Source organism: Larus michahellis, chromosome 19 (assembly GCF_964199755.1).
Source record: "Larus michahellis chromosome 19, bLarMic1.1, whole genome shotgun sequence".
In the NCBI taxonomy this organism is placed as follows: domain Eukaryota; kingdom Metazoa; phylum Chordata; class Aves; order Charadriiformes; family Laridae; genus Larus; species Larus michahellis.
The window spans coordinates 4020553-4040411 of NC_133914.1; the positions used below are offsets into that span (position 1 = coordinate 4020553).

A 19859-nucleotide genomic window follows, 5' to 3' on the forward strand; every position below is an offset into this window, starting at 1 on the left:
TCCCAGGAATTGCTCAAAACTCCACGCGCTCCCAGCCTGCTCCGCCCAGGATTACCGTCCTCTTCCTCCTTCCTTGGCGCAGCCACCACCACTCTCTTAACGGCCTGGTCATGCTCTCCTCGTCTCCAACCAAAACGCTCTTTAAACCTAAAACAAAAAATGATTAGGCAGGCTTAGGAAACCGCAAAAGCTTCAAAGGATTAAATGCTAACGCTTCCCTTAGAGAGATCAAACATTCTACGCTGTTAGCCCTGCAGCAGCAGAAAATGGTACTAAATCTTCCCCGGCAATCAGGGAATTTCAGTGGCGGTGCAGGATTGCATGTAAGGAGGAGCAGGAGACTGATTTATGAGGAAAGATTAAAATGACTAAATATATATCTCTTGGCCGAGCCACTGCTAAGGAGTGATGTGACAACCGTGCAGAAGAACCTGAAGGACACGAAGGCGGTGGGGGGTGTGTGTGGAGGGGTGGAAAAGTTTGGGGGGATGGCGTAAAGGGTAGCAGAAATGACTCAAAAGTGTGTGGTGATGGTAGCAATGGCTCAAAATTTGGGGATCGTGGTGGCTGAGGCTCGGTGATGGCTGCGAAGTCATTCCTGTCCCTGCAATCCCAGGGCTTAAACCCTGCTGAAATCAAGTAAAACTGTAGTATCTGGGGGGTTAAAAAAAAATTAAAATCCCATTTTGCTGAGCTGAAACCGAGTAGAAGAGCTGGATACGGCTCTTTTTTTTAGGAGGGGAAACACTGAATTAAGGACCAAAGACCACTTCAGAAATTAAGGGGAGCGGGGGGGAGTACACACCACTCTTCCATGGATAATTAAAAGCGAAAAGCACGGTGAGGTCACTGCAAGTAAAACTGTAGTATTTAGGGGTTTAAAATAAAACAATAGTCCATTTTGGTGAGCTGAAACCAAGTGGAAAAGCTGGATACGGCTCTTTTTTTTTTTTTTTTTTTGAGGGGGGGAACACTGAATTAAGGACTAATGACCACTTTGGAAACGACGGGGGAGGGAGGACACGCCGCTCTCCCATCGATAATTAAAAGCACAACCGACGGAAAGCTGAAGAGGAAAGTGATGAATCTCCTCTAAAAGTCCCCCCTCAGCGGATAATCTTGAGGATAAAAAGTGTTTTTTCCTCAGGATCGCGTGAAGGTCCCTGGGGGGAGCGGAGGCGGGGAGAGGGGCCGGACGGGGGCCGCAGGCCTGAGGCCTGCGGCCCCCGTCCGGCCCCTCTCCCCCCCTCCGCTCCCCGCGAGGCGGACACCGGCCCCGGCCCCGGCCCCGGCCCCTCCTCGCCGGGCCCTGCCCGCCTGACGCCTCCTCCCCCGGCCGGCGCGGCCATGGCGGCGGCGGGGCGGCGGCGCTGAACGACGCGAGTATGGCGGGTCCCGGCGCGGCCCCTCCGCGCCTGGCTCTGGCCCTGGCCGCTTTGGCAGCGTTGGTGGCCGTGAAGTATTACCGGGACGGTGAAGCAGCCCGACAGCAGGTAACGGGGAAAGGGGGCGGGGGGGAGAGGGGGCCGGGGGAGAGGCGGTCCTGAGGCCGCGCTGCCCCTTCACGGAGGGGAGGGAGGGAGGAAATGGCGGGCGGACTCTTTCGCGCCGCTGTGGGGGTCGGGGCGATGGCGGCCGCGGGGCTGAGGGGGCGTTGAGGTGGCCGCTGATGGTCTGAGGGGACTGCCACACATCGGTGGGCGCCGGGGGTTGAGGTGGCCACCGCTGGGCTAAGGGGAGAACCAGGCGTTGGTGGCCACCGGGCTTGAGGTGGCTAGTGGGGATGTGGTGGCCGTGGACAGGCTGAGGTGACTGCCCAGCAGTAGGGGCCACCGGGGTTGAGGTGACCGCCAGGCATCAGTGGTGACTGGCGTTGGAATGGCCACTGGGGGTGAGGCGGCTGCTGCTTGGCTGAGGTGACCACTAGACGGTGGTAGCCACGGGGGTTTTAGGTGGCTACTGGGGGTTGAGGTGGCTACCTCTGGACTGAGGGGACCACCAGGCATCAGTGGGCATGGGGGTTGAGGTGGCCATTACTGGGTTGAGGTGACCGTCACACATCGGTGGCCACTGGGGTTGAGGTGACCACCAGGCATTGGTGGCCAGTGGGCTTGAGGTGGTCACAGGGACTGAGGTAGCTGCCACCAGGATGAGGTGACTGCCACACACCAGTGGCTACTGGGTTGAGGTGCCTACCAGGGTTGAGGTGGCTGTCACTAGGCTGAGGGGACCACAGAGCTGTGGTGGCTGCCACTGGGTTCTGGTGGCCGCAGGGCACTGGTGGCTGCAGTCCTGAGGTGGCTGCTGTGGTTGAGGTGGCCACTGCCAGGCTGTGGGGACCACAAAGCTCTGACAGCTACTGGCCAGGCTGTAGGGATCACCAGGCATCAGCTTGAGGTGGCCACTTGAGGTGGAGCTTGAGGTGGCCACTGCCAGGCTGTGGTGGCCACCACCAGACTGAGGTGACCATTGAGCTGTGATGCTCACCACACACCAGTGGGTATGGGCCTGAGGGAGCCACTGCCAGGTTGAGGTTTTGTAGAGCTGTGGCAGACGCCAGGCTTGAGGTGGCTACAGTGGTTGTGGTGGCCACCACCAGGCTGAAACAACCGCAGAGCTGCGGTGGCCACCAGGCAGCAGCAGTGACTGTGCTGTTGAGGCCCGTTGCTCCAGCCAGAAGATGGAGGAAGAGTGGGAGCACTAGAGCCTGGCCCTGCTCTCAGCGTAAGGCTTCACACCTCCTCCGATGGTGGCTCCAGAAGGTGTCTCCTTCCCGCTTTATTCCCTGGAAAAAAGGGAATTTTTGTGGATTTTTTTCATGTTAGAAATGCAGGTCTTGTGTGGCCTTGAGCAGCTCTGACTGTAGAAGCAGCAAAAGAATGAGCTGAAAAACGGGAAGGGTTTTTTTAGGGGCTTTATTGTGTTGGGTTTTTTTAAAAAATTAGGCTGATTGACACTGTTTTTGATTGTAATCCGTATGATTCAAATGACGCCTGCGTGCTCTGGAGGTAGCATACCTTTGGTAAAGATCCTGCTCCCCTGGCTCTTCGCTTCGGCGTGCATCCCTCTACATCTAAAAAGGTTCGCGGAAAAGAGCAGACTTCTTGGTATTTCTGTAGTAAAAAGACAAGTGTTTTTAAAGGATGCCTCCTTTCTTTGTCTCTTGCATTGCAAAAAAAGGGGAACTGGCTCAAACCGGTTGATTAGAAGAATTCTTCTGACGGGGACAGAAAGGTGGCTGAGGAGATCTCGGCTGTGCCTGACAAAAAGCCAGGTCTCCTGGAGGTTTGGTTTTTGCGAGGGGACAGGTGGGGGCTGTGACTGGGCACTGCTGGAGAGGAGAACGCCATGTGAACAGCCCAAGGTTTTTATTTTTCCTTCGTCTGGCTTAAAACATATGTCTTGTCTCTTTCTATGGAAATGTTTATTTAGCTAAACAACCCACAAGCAGGTGGGAGAAGAAAACTCTTTGTGAAAACCACAAGTCTCCTCCTCTACAAAAAGGCTGAAAAAGCTCAGTCTTATTCCTCTGGCACAAACAGGGGAAACTTTTTTTATTTCTTATAATCGCAGGTTAGAAAGGGAAAAAAAAAAAAAAAAAAAAAAGAAAAACCACAAACTCTGGAGAGCTTTCTCTAACGTGAATGTTATCAGAAAGCAAAAGGCCAAGCCCTAACATCTCTCTCCCATTTTAAACACAATTTTTATGATCCCTTTTGCTGCGGCATACTGCATGCGGCAGGACCGGTGGAAGTCTTTTTTCCTCCGTGCCTGGGGTCTTATCTCCGGCCGGGTCGGTCCCTGCAGTGCCGAGGGGCTCGCGCAATGCTGCCGCCGAGCTGCCGTGCTTTGTGAGCATGGAAATTAATGTTTCCGGAGGGAGCGATCTGTCCCTGTGCCGGTACTGCCTGGAGCACGCCTTTGCCGGAGCAGCGGCTCTGGTAGCTGGTTCTGGGGAGGGCAGCGTTCCCCGGAGCCCGCAGGAGCCCGGTACCGATCCCATTAGCCGGGAGGCTGCGTTCAGCCGGCTGCTGGGACGCACGTGAGATGTGTGCACACGCCTAAGTCTTTATAATAACACTCATAATACTTTGCCTGACCGCAAAGCTACCGTATCTCTGCTAGCTGTGGTTGTAGGAATAATTATCTGATGGTTCTGCAGCTGATGGTTTTTCATTGGTTAACCTGTGTGAAAGCGCAGGCTGAGGGGATAGAGGCGTGCCCGCAATTCAGATTGATTTTTGGAGGCTAACGTCCAACACCAGGCACCCATATTCCCCCCTCCTTCACCTTCTGCTGTCTTAGACGCAGTCAGAGATGTTCTTCTGTATGCGTGGGGTATAACTGGTTCTCTTTCCGCCTTTAGCCCTGTTAAGTAAATGATCATGAGTTTTTCCTAATAGTACAGCAGCAGGCGGTCTAGCCAACTAAAAACTTTGTCACTCATTTGCCTCCCATCCCTTGAGGTCCGTGTCTGTGAAGTGCAAAAAGAAGAAAGGCTCTAAAAGATTCATCAGCAGGGAGTCGCTGATGCGCTGTGGAGAGGACTAGGAAATGGACCGTCTCTTCAGAGTTCGGTGCACATCCAGGACGGCCCCCTCTGCAGAGGAGGAAGCCGTTGCGTGCTCCCTGCACGCTTCCCTGCGCCATGACCCGGCTGCCAGACACTGAGCGATTGCACGGGCCCTTACGAGGTTAATGCATTACGTGCCGAGCACAAGCAGGGTCTAGAGCCGAGAGGGGCTCTGAAGCCTGACCCAAGGCTTCATGACATGACCCTGGCTGTCAGGGAACAGGGCAGTTGCTCAGGAAGGTATTGTTATCTGTTTGCAGGGCCAAGTATGTACCTCCCCATTCATTTGGGGAACGAAGGCACAGTTTTGGCCCCAAAAACTTGGACGGTTCGTAGCAGGTTGTTCCTGTGTGTAGATAAATAACCATCTTGTTCCTTCACTCCTTTTCAGCTGTGCAGTTCCTGCATGCCCCCCTCCTTGTCTTTTCTCAGCCATGTCTGCGTCCAGATCTCTGGTTTGTATTCCAGGGTCTTTATTTCTGTCTGTCTCGGTCCTGAAACTGCCCTGGAAAGCTCTTGAGTGCTTTTGTTGCTGCAGTTGACGGGAGCAAAGCCTTCCAGGCTGCATTAGTGCTGCTTCAGGCTGGCAGGCAACAGATGGAAAATAAAGTAGTTCAGGAGCTCTGGGGATGGTAACGGTGCTGCAGGCAGTAGAGAATAAACACGGTTAAACAGCAGAATACAGAGTATTTATCCTTGCAGCTTCAGGCTTTTACGGGGGTGGCAGGAGAAGCTGCCCCAGATGATGGGTCACAGGGGATGTGCTGCAGGCTGTGGCTTGTCTGACTTGCTCGATGTCTCTCTCTTCCTCTCACACCAACGTGGAGCTGTCTTCTGCCTCAAAGTTGTCCCCTCCCCTTCAGTGCTGCGGAGTGGAAATGACCAGAAGCATCTAGAGCCTTTCTGGGGCTGCTCCAAGGGAGACATTGCGTTTCAGTGGTGTTTTCCACCGGATGACCTCCGTCTGGGCCTTGCAGAGGGAGAAACTGAGGCTCAGGGTGGCTGGGATCTTGCAGAAGTTTCTGGAGAAGACCCTGGGATTTGTGGCTCCCCGATGTAGGGCCAAACGAGCAAGCAGTGCTCCCCCCCTGCGGAGCACGGGGCCAAAATGTTCCATCCAGTCCTGAGGCTGGAGACTTGGAGGGGAACTTGACCAGAGCAGGGCGGTTGTGTGCAGTAATGCTGGCCTGGATCTCAGCACCGCTGTAAGTTAAGTCGCTTTCTCCAGAGTTACAAGGGCTCGGTTCATTTCCTTTGTGTTTTTGTAATGTGGATAGTCATGTATTTGACAGCCTTTATTTCACTGCGCATCAGTTAATTACAGAAATCATGGTCTCCAGGTGCTCTCTATATCTGCAGGTTTAGGACTAACTATCTGGAAAAAGTTGGAAATTTTTCTGACGAAAGACTTTGAGGCCGACTAAGCAAATGATTCAGTTTGAATTACTCAGCCAGATGTAGTTTTAATATGCTCATGCCAACAGTTCCTGGACACCGATCCCTATTGTAAATAGCACAAAATCCTGCCAAGGGGCATTAATCTTTCAATTTGATGGCTGTGTTTGTGTGCTGGAAAGAATGCAAATAAACTCTGAAGCTGAGAGGGGCTGGAGTGAATTTTGTAAGAGGTTGGAATGAAATCTCACTTGCATCTTCTTCCCGAACTAGGAGCTGGCACTGAAGTCTTTGGGAAGCGAGGGGCTGTTTCTCTTTTCTTCTCTGGACACAAACAACGATCTGTACCTCAGTCCAGAAGAGTTCAAGCCGATAGCTGAGAAGCTGACGGGTAGGTATCTGTCTACCTCACAGAGCGCTCTCTGCACAGACAGAGTAAACACCAAAAATACTACACTCAACAGTTTTTATTCATGTCTTTATTTTTTTCCGAGTGCTGTTTTGGGTCTTATTTACATGAAGAGAGGCTGCTAAGCTTTACGTGTTTCTGAAAAGGCTTAAGCACTAGACATCACTTTCACAAAGTAGAGTTTTTATAAGACGGAACATCCCATTGCTGGACTAGCAAAGTACATAAGTTACTTTGTCTAGAGCTTAAAGGGGATTTGGGATGGGTGAATGCAACAAATACAGTTCAGCCCAGGCTAGGCCAAATCTATTAGTGAGTTGCAGCGCTTTGTTGATACCCTCCTCCGGCTGTAGCGGTCTCTCTTAGATAGCAGTTGTGAGAGATCATGTTTGGAGACTAGCGGCATGTAACAAATGTCTCTTGGTGGTGCCAAGCAGGAAGAAGTGTGATGATAATGCGCAGGAGAGCTTACAGTACAGTCGAAATACAGACAGTTGTTTGTTTGTGCGGTAATTAATTGGCTAAAGCATGTGTTCTGATCCCTCCTGGGTGAAATGAGACTGCTTAACTGAGCCATGGGGTTTAGAGAGCCGTCCGCCAAAAGGAGGGCTCCCCTTTAACCCATGCAGCCAAAGCTGGTCTCTGGGGTGGGTCTGAGTTTTGCCACAGCGTAGGGACAGCTGGGAAGCTCCCAGTGCTCCTGGATTTGCCAGGATAAATGTGTAATCACTTCACAATTGCTTAAAAGGGAAGGGAGAGGAAACAGCTGCTTTAATGCCTGTCCCTTTGTCTAGGGGTTGCTCCCATCTCAGAATTTGAAGAGGAGGAGACGCCTGATCCAAGCGGGGAGACGTTGTCCATTGTGGCTAAATTCCAGCCTTTGGTTATGGAAACAATGACGAAGAGCAAAGATGGTTTCTTGGGAGTACGTATAATGCAGGATGTCTATGGCTGGGAATTCTGGTATAAACATGTCCAATGGGCTGGTAACATCACCAGGAATAAGTGCTAGCATGTTCAGAGGGGGAGGTGGTCTTGCTCAAGCCTGTGGGATTTGCTTTGACGATCAAGCTCACCGCTTTCTGCAGCATTTCATTGTTTTCAGTGCACTCAGCAGCGCTGTGCCCCAATTAACACACCTTTCCTGGGAAGCTTGAAGCAGACATTAGAGATGGCTTTCCTGGAGCTAAGTCCAAAAGCAGTGGTGTTACGTGGTGTGTTCCCCTCTCTCCCATTTTCTATTACTCACATCATTGAAAGTTGACAGAACTATTTGGTGGTGTTTGGGGTGGTAGGAAGAATTTAAAACATGTTTAGTTGGGGTTTTTTCACCCTTCTCCAGAGCCTAGTTACATCCATCAGCATTACTGCACGTTTGAAGAGTCTGGTCTAGGCTCTGATAGTGTCTTTTGTTCACAGATTTCTCACGTCGCTCTGTCTGGGCTGAGGAATTGGACTGCCCCAGCAGCCCCCATGAGCGTGATGCTTGCCAGGCAGTTTAAAGCTTTTCTTCCTCCGAAGAATAAACTGGATCTTGGGGATCCGTGGTGGATAATTCCTAGTGAATTGAACATCTTCACTGGGTATCTTTCCAACAACAGATTTTACCCTCCTCCTCCCAAGGGCAAAGAGGTGAGATATGAAAGTCAGTTTCTGTGTACCTGAGAGGTAGTTTGTATAAACGTTCTGCCTTATAGCCCAGATGAATCAGGAATCCCTAGAGCGACGAGGCTATTGCATTATGTCTCCCTGGACTTTTTAAGGGAGCAAAAAGGCTGCAGCGTACAGCCAGGAGCACCATCTGCTAAATTGGAGGTAAAACTGAGAGCAGGCAAAAGCTTTGGGTGTCTGAGGCTACCCTGAGCATCTTCATCTTGTTTAAGCTTTTGGGTTTTTAGGCTAGTCTTTCCCAGACAGGGAGGGGAGAGGGTTATTCAGAAAGCACTTGTATGAAGTGATGGTGCCTTGTGGAACAGTTGCCAGGTGCCATCCCAGAGGTGAGCGTTTCATTGACAAGTGAAACGACGTGTATACATAGTTTGTAAAGCTAAGCGTGTATATCACTCTCCCCTGGGGTGCCTGGGTAGGTGTTAGTGATCGCATAGTTGATATCCTTTCCCAGCCTGGTGTGTTTATTGATTGCATACCCACTCTTTCAAAGTCTTTAAGTAGTATTGATGGAGGCAGCCTCGTAGATCAGTTTACCGTACTTAGACATTCAACCGACTGGGATGATGGAAACTTGCAAACAATGAGAGTAGCATAAAAAGCGCGGAAGATGGATTTATTTTTAAAAGTACTCTCTTGCTTTATCTCCTTGTTTTGTCATTAGGTAGGTCTCTGAGCTAATTTTTAAGTCATAGCAATTCACTTGCCTTCCTGCTCTGGTGGAGAGAGTTACTCTGGAGCTGCAGCTGACCTGCAGTGGAGGAACTGTTCTCATTTTTGCTCTCTTACAATTATTTCTCTAGATCATAATCCACAGGCTTTTGAGCATGTTCCACCCACGCCCCTTCGTAAAAACCCGCTTTGCTCCCCAAGGAGCTGTGGCCTGCATCCAAGCCATCAGCGCCTTCTACTACACCATAGCATTCAGGTAAGGCCATGGGTCCGGGGTGTTAGAGGAGCGCCTGGGGGCTCCTCTGAGTTTGTTCCATATCTCAGGGGAGTGGGGAAGGCTGCTGTGAGCCCGTGGCAGAGAGCGCACGTGTCATTGCATGTGCTGTCGTGTTCCCAAGCAAGATCAGATGTGTCCTCGCTGGGAGGGAAGCGAAGCAGTTGGAGGAAGAGGGTGATTCACAGCCCGCTCTTGCCCGGGTGTGATGCTTTGCTGGTGCCCGAAGAGGGCACCCGTGTTCCCAGTGTCGCCCAGTCCCTGCTGAGGCAGGGACTGCTGCCCAGATGCAGGACAGCAGCCGTTCTCCATCACCCTTGGTTTGGAGCTATTCCTGGCTGAAAGGGGCGAGTCTGATTAGCGAGAAATTCCTTAGATTTTGGTTAATCGGGGGGTGGAGTGCATTTCCAAGGGGGATAGTCTGGGGAATTGTTCTCTTGTTTTACTGGGAGTGTTGCACACAGCTTTTATTTGCCTGATCAAGCTGGAAGGGAGGCTGAAAGGGTCTTAGTCTGTTCCTGCAGTTCAAGGAACGATAATGTAATTCATCCTTCCTGGATGGACACTTATTGCCCAATTCCAAAAGGCGTTGATCGTGGAGATGATCCTGACCCAGGGGATCTGCTCCAGTCTTTTACTCTTTTCATTGTGTGAAATGAAAAGCTTTTTGAACTGAACTTCTCTGCCCCAATTTAGCTTCATAATTTCTGGTGCCTGGAGATAACTTTTCCCTGCTGTCATCTGCAGCGCGTGATGCATTCTCTCGTCCCGACACTGCAGCTGATGGCTCCTTTCTCATTTCAGGATCCATGCTGAGTTCCAGCTGAATGAGCCACCAGACTTCCCCTTCTGGTTTTCCCCAGGCCAGTTCACAGGTCACATCGTCCTCTCCAAGGATTCTTCCCATGTCCGAGAGTTCAAGCTCTTTGTCCCTAACAGCAGGTACAGCCCTTTCTTTCTCTTCCTGGGGGCTAAAGAGACTTGAGGGTTGTTATAAATGAGGCCCAGTGGAACCCAGGAGCTTTGGGATCCTGTCCTGTGCTGGACTCGGGGCTGTGCGTGGGGGGAGGCTAGTGGGCTCTTTTTATATGAAGATATGAGTGCAGTAACAGCCCTGTCCTCTGTGGTACGTGGGTGCCCAGGCCTGTGCGGGGAAGGCAGATCTGCAGTCTGAGCTTTGGGCAGGCTAGTTCTGCTGTTTGCTTATCTGTTTTCCCCATACGTCCTTCTCTGCCAGCGGTCATCACAGTCATCGTGTCCTCAATTCTCTAGTTACAGTTGCTCCCTAAACTGGTTCTGATGCAATTTTTCAGGAATAGCTCTGTTTATCAACAGGTCTGGGGGGCGTCTGGCTTAGAGGAGGCAGGGAAGGACAAGGGCAGAGGAAGGACAGGGGAGAAGCAGGGCAGAGGTTGCTGGGGACATGGAGCATGGGGTTGGGGACGGATGTCCTTGCACAACCTGGCTGCAACTGGCACATGCTTCAACTGAGCATCCAAGCCTGAGCTGTCCTGTGCCAAACCACTGTAGAGGGAGGTACCTGCAGGCACGTGGGAGGACACACGGGGATGGGGAATCTAAGTTGTCCTGATATCACCCTAGAGGCAGGCAGTAGCCTCTTCTGCAAGCACTGCTGCAAGCACTGCTCCCCCTGACCTGTCCCAGCAGCCCTGGCTGTGGCAGGGGCTCTTGCAGATGTCAGATACCTGTTGCAAGCTGCAGAAGGCTCCTTGGGTGTCTGTGATGGATGAGCTCATGCTTTTCAGCCAAGTCCCTGGAAAATCTGAGTGAGTTGAGCTCTGCAGTTGCCTGTAAAACTGGCAAATGCATCTCTAACAAGTCGCTGAGGATCCCTGACCCATTTCAGGGTCTGATTCACTCACCAGTAGCTGTCCCTTTGTACTTGGAGGATGGGGAGGGATGGGAAGGGTGTGGAGAGTGGCCCCTGGCAATCCCAGTGCCTGGCTTAAAGCACCGACGTTCATCAAAGCCTGATGCTCTTGCTTCAATATATTCTTTGCTTGGTGTTTTGCAAGTTAAGGCTTTGTGTGCATAGCTTTGCACTAGCTCATTCCAGCTCTCTGGCAAGCAGCTGGAAGCGTTTCAGGGGAAAGACGTTCCAAATCTCTTTGCCCATGACGCCTGGAGTGAAAATTCTATTATAACATTACCCTGGCGACTCAATCCCTATGGCTCTGTCAGCACATTTGTTACAGCAAGCATACACTTACCGCTCTGCCAGCAACTCCTTACAAAAGCCTTTTGGTTCCAAAAAAACACTTTTAAAAGTTCAGCAGGATCAGAATGTGCAAGTTAAGTGCTGGAAATGAAGGGGGAGCAAAGACACCTCTCTCTTCCGTACTTTGACAGTACTCAAAGGTGTGAGCGCGTTTGCCTTAAGTGTTGGGTGGGTGCCTGGGCCCTGATCCACCAGGGATACTGGTGTTGCTGGTCTTGTGCAGGGAGAACGCTGATCTCCAAGGAGCCAGAGGCTCTGGGCTTCAGCGCTGACCCTGCAAGAGGAGCATTGGGTGTTCTCATTTGTTTGGGGTTTCCCATACAGAGTTTTAGCCTTGGATGACTTTGAACATACCGGGTTTGTCTTGCAGGTCTCTGAACGTTGATATGGAGTGGCTGTACGGGGCGAGTGAAAGCAGCAACATGGAAGTGGATATCGGTTACCTGCCTCAGGTCTGTAGTCGCTCTCAGTCCTCTGTGTGCGTGCAGCATCCCAGCAGGGATTTATGCTGCCATGCCCCTAAGCTGTATAACCTCACTTATCCCTGTTCTTTAGAGCTTTCTCTTGAACATTTCAATATAACAATATAATCTCTGTTGATCTGTGTATGTCCTCTGCAGCAATATGGCTCCCTATTGCCAGTTCTTGTGATATTTTATTTTTTCCCTCTGTGTGGGTTTTATCCTAAGCTTCTGGACTCATGTGACTTCTTCCATTTCTGAGAAGTTGTCTGACAAGCAAGGGGGGAAGATTAGGAGCTGAACCCAGGCCCTGAGCCCAGATGGGTGTATGAACAACAGCGTGTCTGAATTTAGAAACTGCATGAGGTTATTCCTCTATTCTGTGGTAATCCCAGCTCTTGGGACAGGAAACATAAGGCAGGATTTTGAATGCCTGAATTTTTAACAGTCCCATTTTCTCCTAAACTAGATCCATGTTTCTTTTTAATTGCCAAAAGTCAGGAAAATAGACTTACAAAATAATTTCAGATGTACTACGACACTGAACCGCAGGGAAGCTCCTGAACAGCTTTCCCTGTTGCACCCTCTTGTGGCCAGCCAGGGGTCGCGTAAGGGCTGTGCTGGTGGTAGGAACAAGAGCTTCAAACTAGCCCTGCAGATCCCAGTGATTTTAAGAATGTGGTGTGCCACAGTCAAAAATCCCCATTGGGATGGTGGGAACATGGAGTGAACGGGTCTCATGCGTTCCCAATCTAGCGAGCACAGTCAGACAATAACTGAAGGAAATAAAGTTGCTTTCCTGTTACTCCCCAGTAAAACACGTCTGCAACTGGTAAAGTGCAGCTCCAGGAGACAGTGGATCAAGCTGTATCTTAATTAGAAGCTGCACAGTCTTATTTTGCATCTTTATCCTGTCCTGGAGTACAGAAAAACCAGGAGTGGGATATCTGCAATGCTCAACTCTCAGCTGTTCTCCTGCAGATGGAGCTGGAATCGACAGGGCCTTCAATCCCCTCTGTGATCCATGACGAGGACGGGAATGTGATTGACAGCAGGGATCCCTCAGGGGAGCCCATCCAGTTTGTGTTTGAAGAGATAACCTGGCAGCAGGAAATCCCCTGGGAAGAGGCAGCCCAGAAGCTGGAAGTAGCCATGTATCCATTTAAGAAGGTGAGGAAGGGGCTGGGCTCTTCCTTGGCACGTTTATTTGGGGCAGGTCATCTTCCAGTCACCTGGAGGACGAGCAGAAACCAGAGGCCACAACCTGATCAGCATTTAGAATAGTGTGAGGGTGTCCCAGCTCAGCGGGTGCCTCCCAGGCACTGCCTGTGTGGCTTGATGGACTTCCAGTTCCCAGATGAGGGAGGACAGCATCTCTGAAAGGCCGTTTGGGGTTGCACAGCAGCAGGAGCAGGAGCAAAGCCTAGATGTCATGTGTCCCAGGCTTGTATTGTAAATGTAGGCTCATCCTTCCTTCCTCTTATCAGTAGCTGCTGGCGCGATTTCTGAGTGAGGCAGGTAATCGCGCTGCTTACAAATGGTTTTCCTCTGGCGTTACTTTTGCAATGTTCAGCTACCTTTGGTCCAAGCTTTCCTTATCAGCAGAAAACACACAATCCGCCTGTGCCTCTGCATCCCGCAGTGAGACACAAATGTATAGCATTGGGTGACCAAAACTATTTAACATGCCAGCAGCCTGTGGAGCAGATGGCTACTGCCTGTCACCGCTTCCTTGGCTGAAAGGACACGTTTCAATGGCTGCCTCCTTGTGCCTGAGCTTACAAATGTCCCTTTGAGCTGCCAAGATGTTAATAAAGTTCCCTTCATTTGAGCGATTGGAACAATCTCTGCGCAGGGTCCCTCGCAGCCAGTTTTTAGGCTGTTTCAGTGAGGTTTTGTAATAAATATCTCAAGACCAGATTTCCCAGGCTGCTGAGGTGCGTTAGCCTGCCTGCAGTTGTGCAGATGCTTTCTGCAGTGTGTAAAGATGGGGCTCTGCAGGTGCTGGTAACGTCCCACAATGCCGTGATGGGCTCGCTGCGGTCTCACCGGGAGATGAAGTTGTCCCTGGGGAGGGCACCACAGTTGTTGTTTGCCTTAATCTGCAGGATCTAAACTCTGTGTGTCTCACCTGTGGGGTACAGCAGGTCTGGTTCCTTCAGACCCTGCTCATGTTGGAGATGGGCTGCTCTGTGTCTGTTTCTCAAGCTATCTCTCTGCCTTCAGGTCTCTTATCTTCCCTTCACACAAGCTTTTGAGAGAGCAAAAGCAGAAAAGAAGCTGGTGCACTCGATCCTGCTGTGGGGTGCCCTGGACGACCAGTCCTGCTGAGGTGAGGACAATCCCAGTGTGGCTGGAGGAATGAGGTGTCTCATTGAGGCTGTGAGAATGGCCAGGGGTCAGAGAGCTGGTCAGGAGCCAGCGGTAAATGTTGTGCTACTTGTTCTGGCACTGCAGATGCTGAATAGAAAGGAGCTGGAAGTGGGAATTACTGATCAGAGCTTAGGCTCCCAGCAGCAGGATCAGATCTATTTGAGACAAGCCCTGCACCAACTCGCTAATTCAGGTGCCTTTGTCGAGGGGGAGGCACGGGTCTGGTCTTTCTCCTTTCTATTCCACCCTCAGTCTGCTTGGGTAGAGGCAGCATCTGCAGGGTGAAAGGGACACTGCTCTCTGCTTTGTCCCTGACACCTGCGCAGCAGAAGCCAGAGCCAGATGTGGGCTTGGGGTTGTCCTGATATGTAGCTATTTCCGTCCCCGGTGCCAAAGAACTTGTGTGCCACATTGAACAGGAGTGGTGGGTGGGAGAGGGGCAGGTATCTTTAGTCCTCTCTGCCCTTAAAAATTCTCCAGCACATATGGGCTCTGCTTGTCTTGAACAGCAAAGGCACTCAGGGTGGATTCGCAGGGCCTGATCCTTTCCCAAATGCACCAAACCTTGCAAGTGGCTGGGGTCTGCTCTGGTGAGTCTTCTCTGCCAGCAGCACACATGGGGAAACAGTAAGTGTGGAAAACTGCCAGGAAAGGAGAAAAAAAGACAATGGGGCTGGGCTGGTGGCATCGCAGTGGCATCAAACATGGCAAGAGTCAGCTCTAGAAACACAGCAAACCACTGTCTGCCTCTCGTCCTGTGCCAGGTTCGGGGCGAACTCTCCGGGAGACCGTCCTGGAAAGTTCGCCCATCCTCGCCCTGCTGAACGAGAGCTTCATTAGCAGCTGGTCCCTGGTGAAGGAGCTGGAAGAGCTGCAGGTGAGTGTTGCAGCCACATCTGCCTTCTTTGCTTTTGGCACTGGTGAACGCAGATGGTGGTTGGCACGGGGGAGCTCACACCTGTGCCAGTGGGGGATTTGGGTTCCAAACCCTCCGTGTCCTAGCGGTTGCGGGGCCAAGCAAACACCAGATGGAGGCAGGCTAAGAAAATGGCACAATGACCCCTTTCACTCTGTCATGGTGCCAATATTAAAAGCTAAACCAGATGCTTCACTGTGAGATAGCCCTGCCCAAGGCCATTTGTGCCATCAACAAACTAACTTGTCTGTAACCCAGGGAGCAACCAAATACTGTCTGAACCCTGAGTCTCCTGATTGCACCTTTCCCCACTTACCAGCCTGTCCCTGGGCCAATGCTGTCAGCTGGGGTCAGTCATGGAGCTGGAGACTCTGGGAAAAGCTGGGATCAGGCTGTTGGTGTGCCTGGGAACTGCCAGTGATGGGGTGATTTTATTGTTCAGGGAGAAATTCTACAGCTGAAAAGTGAGGGGGAGAATGACTGAAGGGGAGTAGTAAAGCAGATGGTGAGAATGGAGCCAGTTACTACTGGCTGCAGAGTAGCTTTTTGGTGTCCCTCCTCCTCCTGTGTTCAGTGTGCTCTTGCTGCGCCGCTCTGCTAGTTTTGGTGTGTGCAAACATATTTCTTTGGGGTCTTTTTACAGAGCAACAGAGAGAATGAGTTCTACAGCAAGCTGGCTGACCTGCACCTGGAGAAATACAACTTCCCCGTGGAGATGATCATCTGCCTCCCCAATGGCACAGTGGTACGTTCGTTACCCTTTAGCTGGGCTTGGCTCTTCCCATCAGAATGTGCTCTTTTCAGGGTCGTCTGCAGACCCTGAAGCGAGTGTCCGCTCCCCCAGCCGTTCCCTGGCTCCTCGAGCCTTTGTGGGGCCATAGTCCCGTACGGTGCTGTGCTCCCAGGGATGCTGTGGCAGACAGACAGCAGCTCTACCAAGAAATCTGAAACAAGTATCTTTTTATTCAGAAACAGAACAGCAGCAGCTCTGGGCAGGGAGGGGGGAAACAGTCAGACTTGAACCAAATGTCTGCCCGTGTTCCCTCATTGTCCCTGGTTGGAGTCAGTGACCTTTGGGAAGACATTGCAGCTTGTTTCCTGTCCCTTGTGCTCATGCTTTGGAGAAAATCTCTCCTTATCAGCACCTTCTGGCACATTTATCTTTCTCTCCATTCCCCAAGTTTGTCACAGCAAATCAGCCATTAGCAAGTCCACACGCTTCAGCTCTGCTGTTCCCCCCGACAACCCCCCCGCCTTGGATCTGAAGCACAACAGTTCCTGACACTTGACAGTGCGGCTCTTTGCTGTGTGTCGCCAGCGGGGCTGTCTGCGGTGGAGGATCCTGCCAGGGCTCATCCGATTGTGCCCCACGCTCACAGATATTAGCCAGTAACGCATGCAGTGACTCCTTGCTGGCTCCCCTCCCGATGGGCCTGGGGGCTGGTGGGTGCCTTCAGGCCTGTCGAGGTTGCTGTGGTCAGTGGCCGCGTGTCCCCCTTCCCCACCTCCTCGGGGGAGCAGAAAGCACAGAGACATTTGAAGCTCAGGTGCTGGTTTTGCAGCTGGGCTGGGCTGAGAGCACCCCAGCAGTCGGCGTGGTCGGGCTGCCATCTCCCCAGCCCTGGCTCAGAGCTAGGTTTTATGCCTGTGTGATTTTTCCCAAATCGCCTTCATCTTCTTAACCTAAGTGAAGGGTCAGGACTCTCAGGGAAAGAAAGAGGCCATTGTCTTTCACACATCTTCCTCTGACTGTAAAGTGCAGACCTGAATCCTGGATGCTGAATTAGCATTCACAAAGTGCTAGAGTTCTTTGAGTTGTTACAGTCTTGTCACTGGGTCCTGGCTGGAGGCCAAGGCAGTGGCTGGGGAATTGTTCTGGCTTTTAAAGTCTCCTCTCCTCATCTGTTTTCCTTCCCAGATTCACCACATCAATGCCAACTACTTCCTGGATATTACTTCTATGAAGCCTGAAGATGTTGAAAGTAGCATCTTTAGTTTCTCCACCAATTTTGAAGACCCTTCAACTGCAACTTACCTCCAGTTCCTGAAGGAAGGACTGCAAAGAGCAAAACCATACCTGCAGACCTAAAAACAAAGGCACCTGAATGCCCCACAGAGATGGCCAAAGACTTCAGAGATCTATTTTGATTACAAAAAATCTTCCTTATCTTCATGCCAGATGTTGATGTTAAGATGCAGACAGCCCCAGCACTGGGGCTTTGCTCTGGATGTTGGTTTGAGGCTAAGTTTCAAGGGATACCAGTTTACAGATTACCAGTTGCCCTTTTGAGTTTAGGCAAATTTTTACAGGAGTGGAAATACTTGAATCTATAAACATTTTTGGTGCATACGCCTTCGTTTGCCACCCACCCCCATGTTTTTCCAGCTCCTGTTCAGACTCTGCCGTGAAACTCGTGTAACAGCTATACCAAGCGTCACCTGGAAACCCCAGATCTCAAGGACCGGACTGTGTTGAATCGTGGAGAACAGCATTGCCACTACGACCGAACACTCGTGGTGAGCGCCTGTGCCCTGTGGGCGAAGGCGCAGAATCCAGCGCAGCTGGGAAGCTCCTTCCTGGCAGCCGGTGTCCTCCACATCTCCTCGCTGGCTGCCCTGAGGCTGGGATGCCAGCTCTTCACCGGGGCGTTTATGGACAGCAATGGCATAACGGGACTGTGGCTGGTAACGTGTAGACAGGAAAGTAGGAGCTTCAAACTGGAGGCTTGAGCTCTGGTGTAGCCCCCGCCCAGCACCGGCGTGCCGTGGTGGGAGAGAGGTCTCACCGATTCAGGTTCTTTGCATCTGAGGGAGGTGCTGACGTTGACAGAGTGAAATTAGGAATGGAGACGAGGGCAGCAAGAGGTATGGTGCAGCTCAGAGTCATCAGGCGTGGATTAACTGGGGGGATTTAGGGGCCAGAGCCCCTGTTAGCTCCAGCGGTGCAGTACGTGCACTCCAGGTTACAGGACACGGTAGTGAGCAGTGCCCCCACCCCGTTCAGCCCAGGGCCGCTCCCACCCCTCCGGCTTTGAGAGCTTTGTTCTCCCAGTGTCTCCTCGGAGCTGGTGAAATGATCCGTCCTTGTTTGCTTTGAGCTTCTAAGTCACACTGAATGATGACCCATGACGAGGTTCCCTTTGGGAATGGGAGGTTCAGTGTTGTCCTGAGAGTAGGAACTGGCTGAGAACTGAGCAGTTTTAAAAGCCAGTGGTACTAAAAGAAATTTTCAGGAGATTTTTCCAAAGAAATTGTTCGGACAGAACGCCATTGTCTTACCTGTAACCACCCTGAGCAGTTGCTCCTACTCTGGACCAATGCCTGGCTGCAGAGTGAGTGCAATTTGGAGCAGGAAAGGTCAAATGAAACGGGTTTTTAAGCATATTCCTATAGGTAGGTGAGGAGACAACGCATCTTCAGTAGATGGCTGCAAACAGCCGCGGCTGGTGATGCTTTTTCTGCTCTCTGAAGCACAATTTTGTTGGACCAAATCAAACCGGGGAGAAAAGCTGGTTTTTTTGGAAGGGGTGTTTTCATTCCTGGGTTCCAGGACCTGGGAGGAACCCGGGGGTGGCGATCACCCTGTCCCCACCCTGCCCCAGCACTCCTGTCTGTGTCCATGGCTGGAGCTTAGATGGACCTCTGTGCTGAACCAGCGTAGCTTCACTAATTGCTCTAGTGAGATTAATTACCCCTGGGATGTTTCTCAGTATCGGCTTTCTAACTATGCATTAGCTCTGCACTTTTCTAGCACTCCACGGGGCCTGCAGTAAGGACAGGCTTGGATCTGGCAGCGCTTTCAGCTGCGGAAAGTGCCAAAGCCTCCAGGCAGTGTTTGAGACCCAGCTCCTGTCACACCGGCGGTCTCGTCCCTCCGGGGGACTCTGGTCTTGTCCCTTTGGGGGACTTTGTCCCAAGCAGAGAGCGGCAGAGGAGGAGCACGGCTCCTCGGGAGGCACCACTGCAGCGTACACCGGCCCTTCTGGCTCTTACAAACCTTCACCTGAGGGAATTTTGCTGCACCTTTCCTGAGCCCCTCGGCCGGGTGTTGGAAGCGGTGTCTGTCAGTTGAGCTCGGGTGGAGAGACCATTCCGTTTGTTCCCCTTCCCCCTGGTTTTGCAGCAGAAGGGGCTGGCGAGGGCAGCGGCTGAGCAGGCAGGGATTGCCTTTGTCTTTTCAGGCTTAGAAAAACCAGGCAGGGCAGCGGTTCTGCAGGGCCCGGGGAGCCCCCGAGGGAGGCCGAGCTCAGACAGTGGCTGTGACAGTCCCAGGCACAAGCAGGGCCTGTGCCCAAGCCCACGGTGAGCCCGGGCGCCCACGGAGCTTTAGGGAGCCCTGGAAGCACCTCGGTTTTCCTCTGCGGGCTCCTGCAGCCCGGCCCAGAGACGCCTCTGGGGGAACGGGGGTACGCGGCTGTGTCCCCGTTAGCCTATTAACTGCCAACCTGCCTAATTGATCTCTCACTGACGCCCCTCTGCCAGGGCTGGGCTCCGGCAGAAGCTGTTGCCTGAGGCTTTTATTAATCCGTGCCAAGCTTTTTTTTTTGTCTCCTGTTTGTAAACATACTAAGGTTTATTTCGATAGGTTTGTGGTACCTCGGGGAGGGGAGGAGGAGCTGCTTTCCCCCACCTCCTGTGCTTCGTGACGCTCTGGCCTGAAACCCGCGGCGGGCCAGGGCCGATGTCTGCCAGCGAGGCCGGGGGGGAGCGGTTCGGTGCCGGTCGGCGGGACGGGCCGCCGGGCCCCGGCTGTAACAGCGCTTGTTAAATCCATCCCACCACCCTCCGCCTCCTGCAGTCCTTGCCTCCTCCGGGGGGGCGGGTTTGGGGCGGCGGGAGCGGCTCGGTGCGAGCGGGGGCGGCCCCTTGCTGGCACCGG

The 19859-nt window shown here is 52.2% G+C and overlaps 1 protein-coding gene across 1 annotated transcript; it reads left to right on the plus strand.

Moving 5' to 3' along the window:
• Positions 1 to 1258: 1258 nt before the first annotated feature.
• Positions 1259 to 19763, plus strand: SELENON (selenoprotein N). The gene is made up of 12 exons (XM_074562901.1): positions 1259 to 1493; positions 6242 to 6359; positions 7172 to 7302; positions 7797 to 8009; positions 8849 to 8973; positions 9796 to 9933; positions 11601 to 11682; positions 12673 to 12861; positions 13918 to 14023; positions 14829 to 14941; positions 15624 to 15725; positions 16899 to 19763. Exons 1-12 carry the CDS (start codon positions 1386 to 1388, stop codon positions 17067 to 17069), a joined length of 1596 nt encoding a protein of 531 aa, XP_074419002.1. The 5' UTR covers positions 1259 to 1385; the 3' UTR covers positions 17070 to 19763.
• Positions 19764 to 19859: the final 96 nt, after the last annotated feature.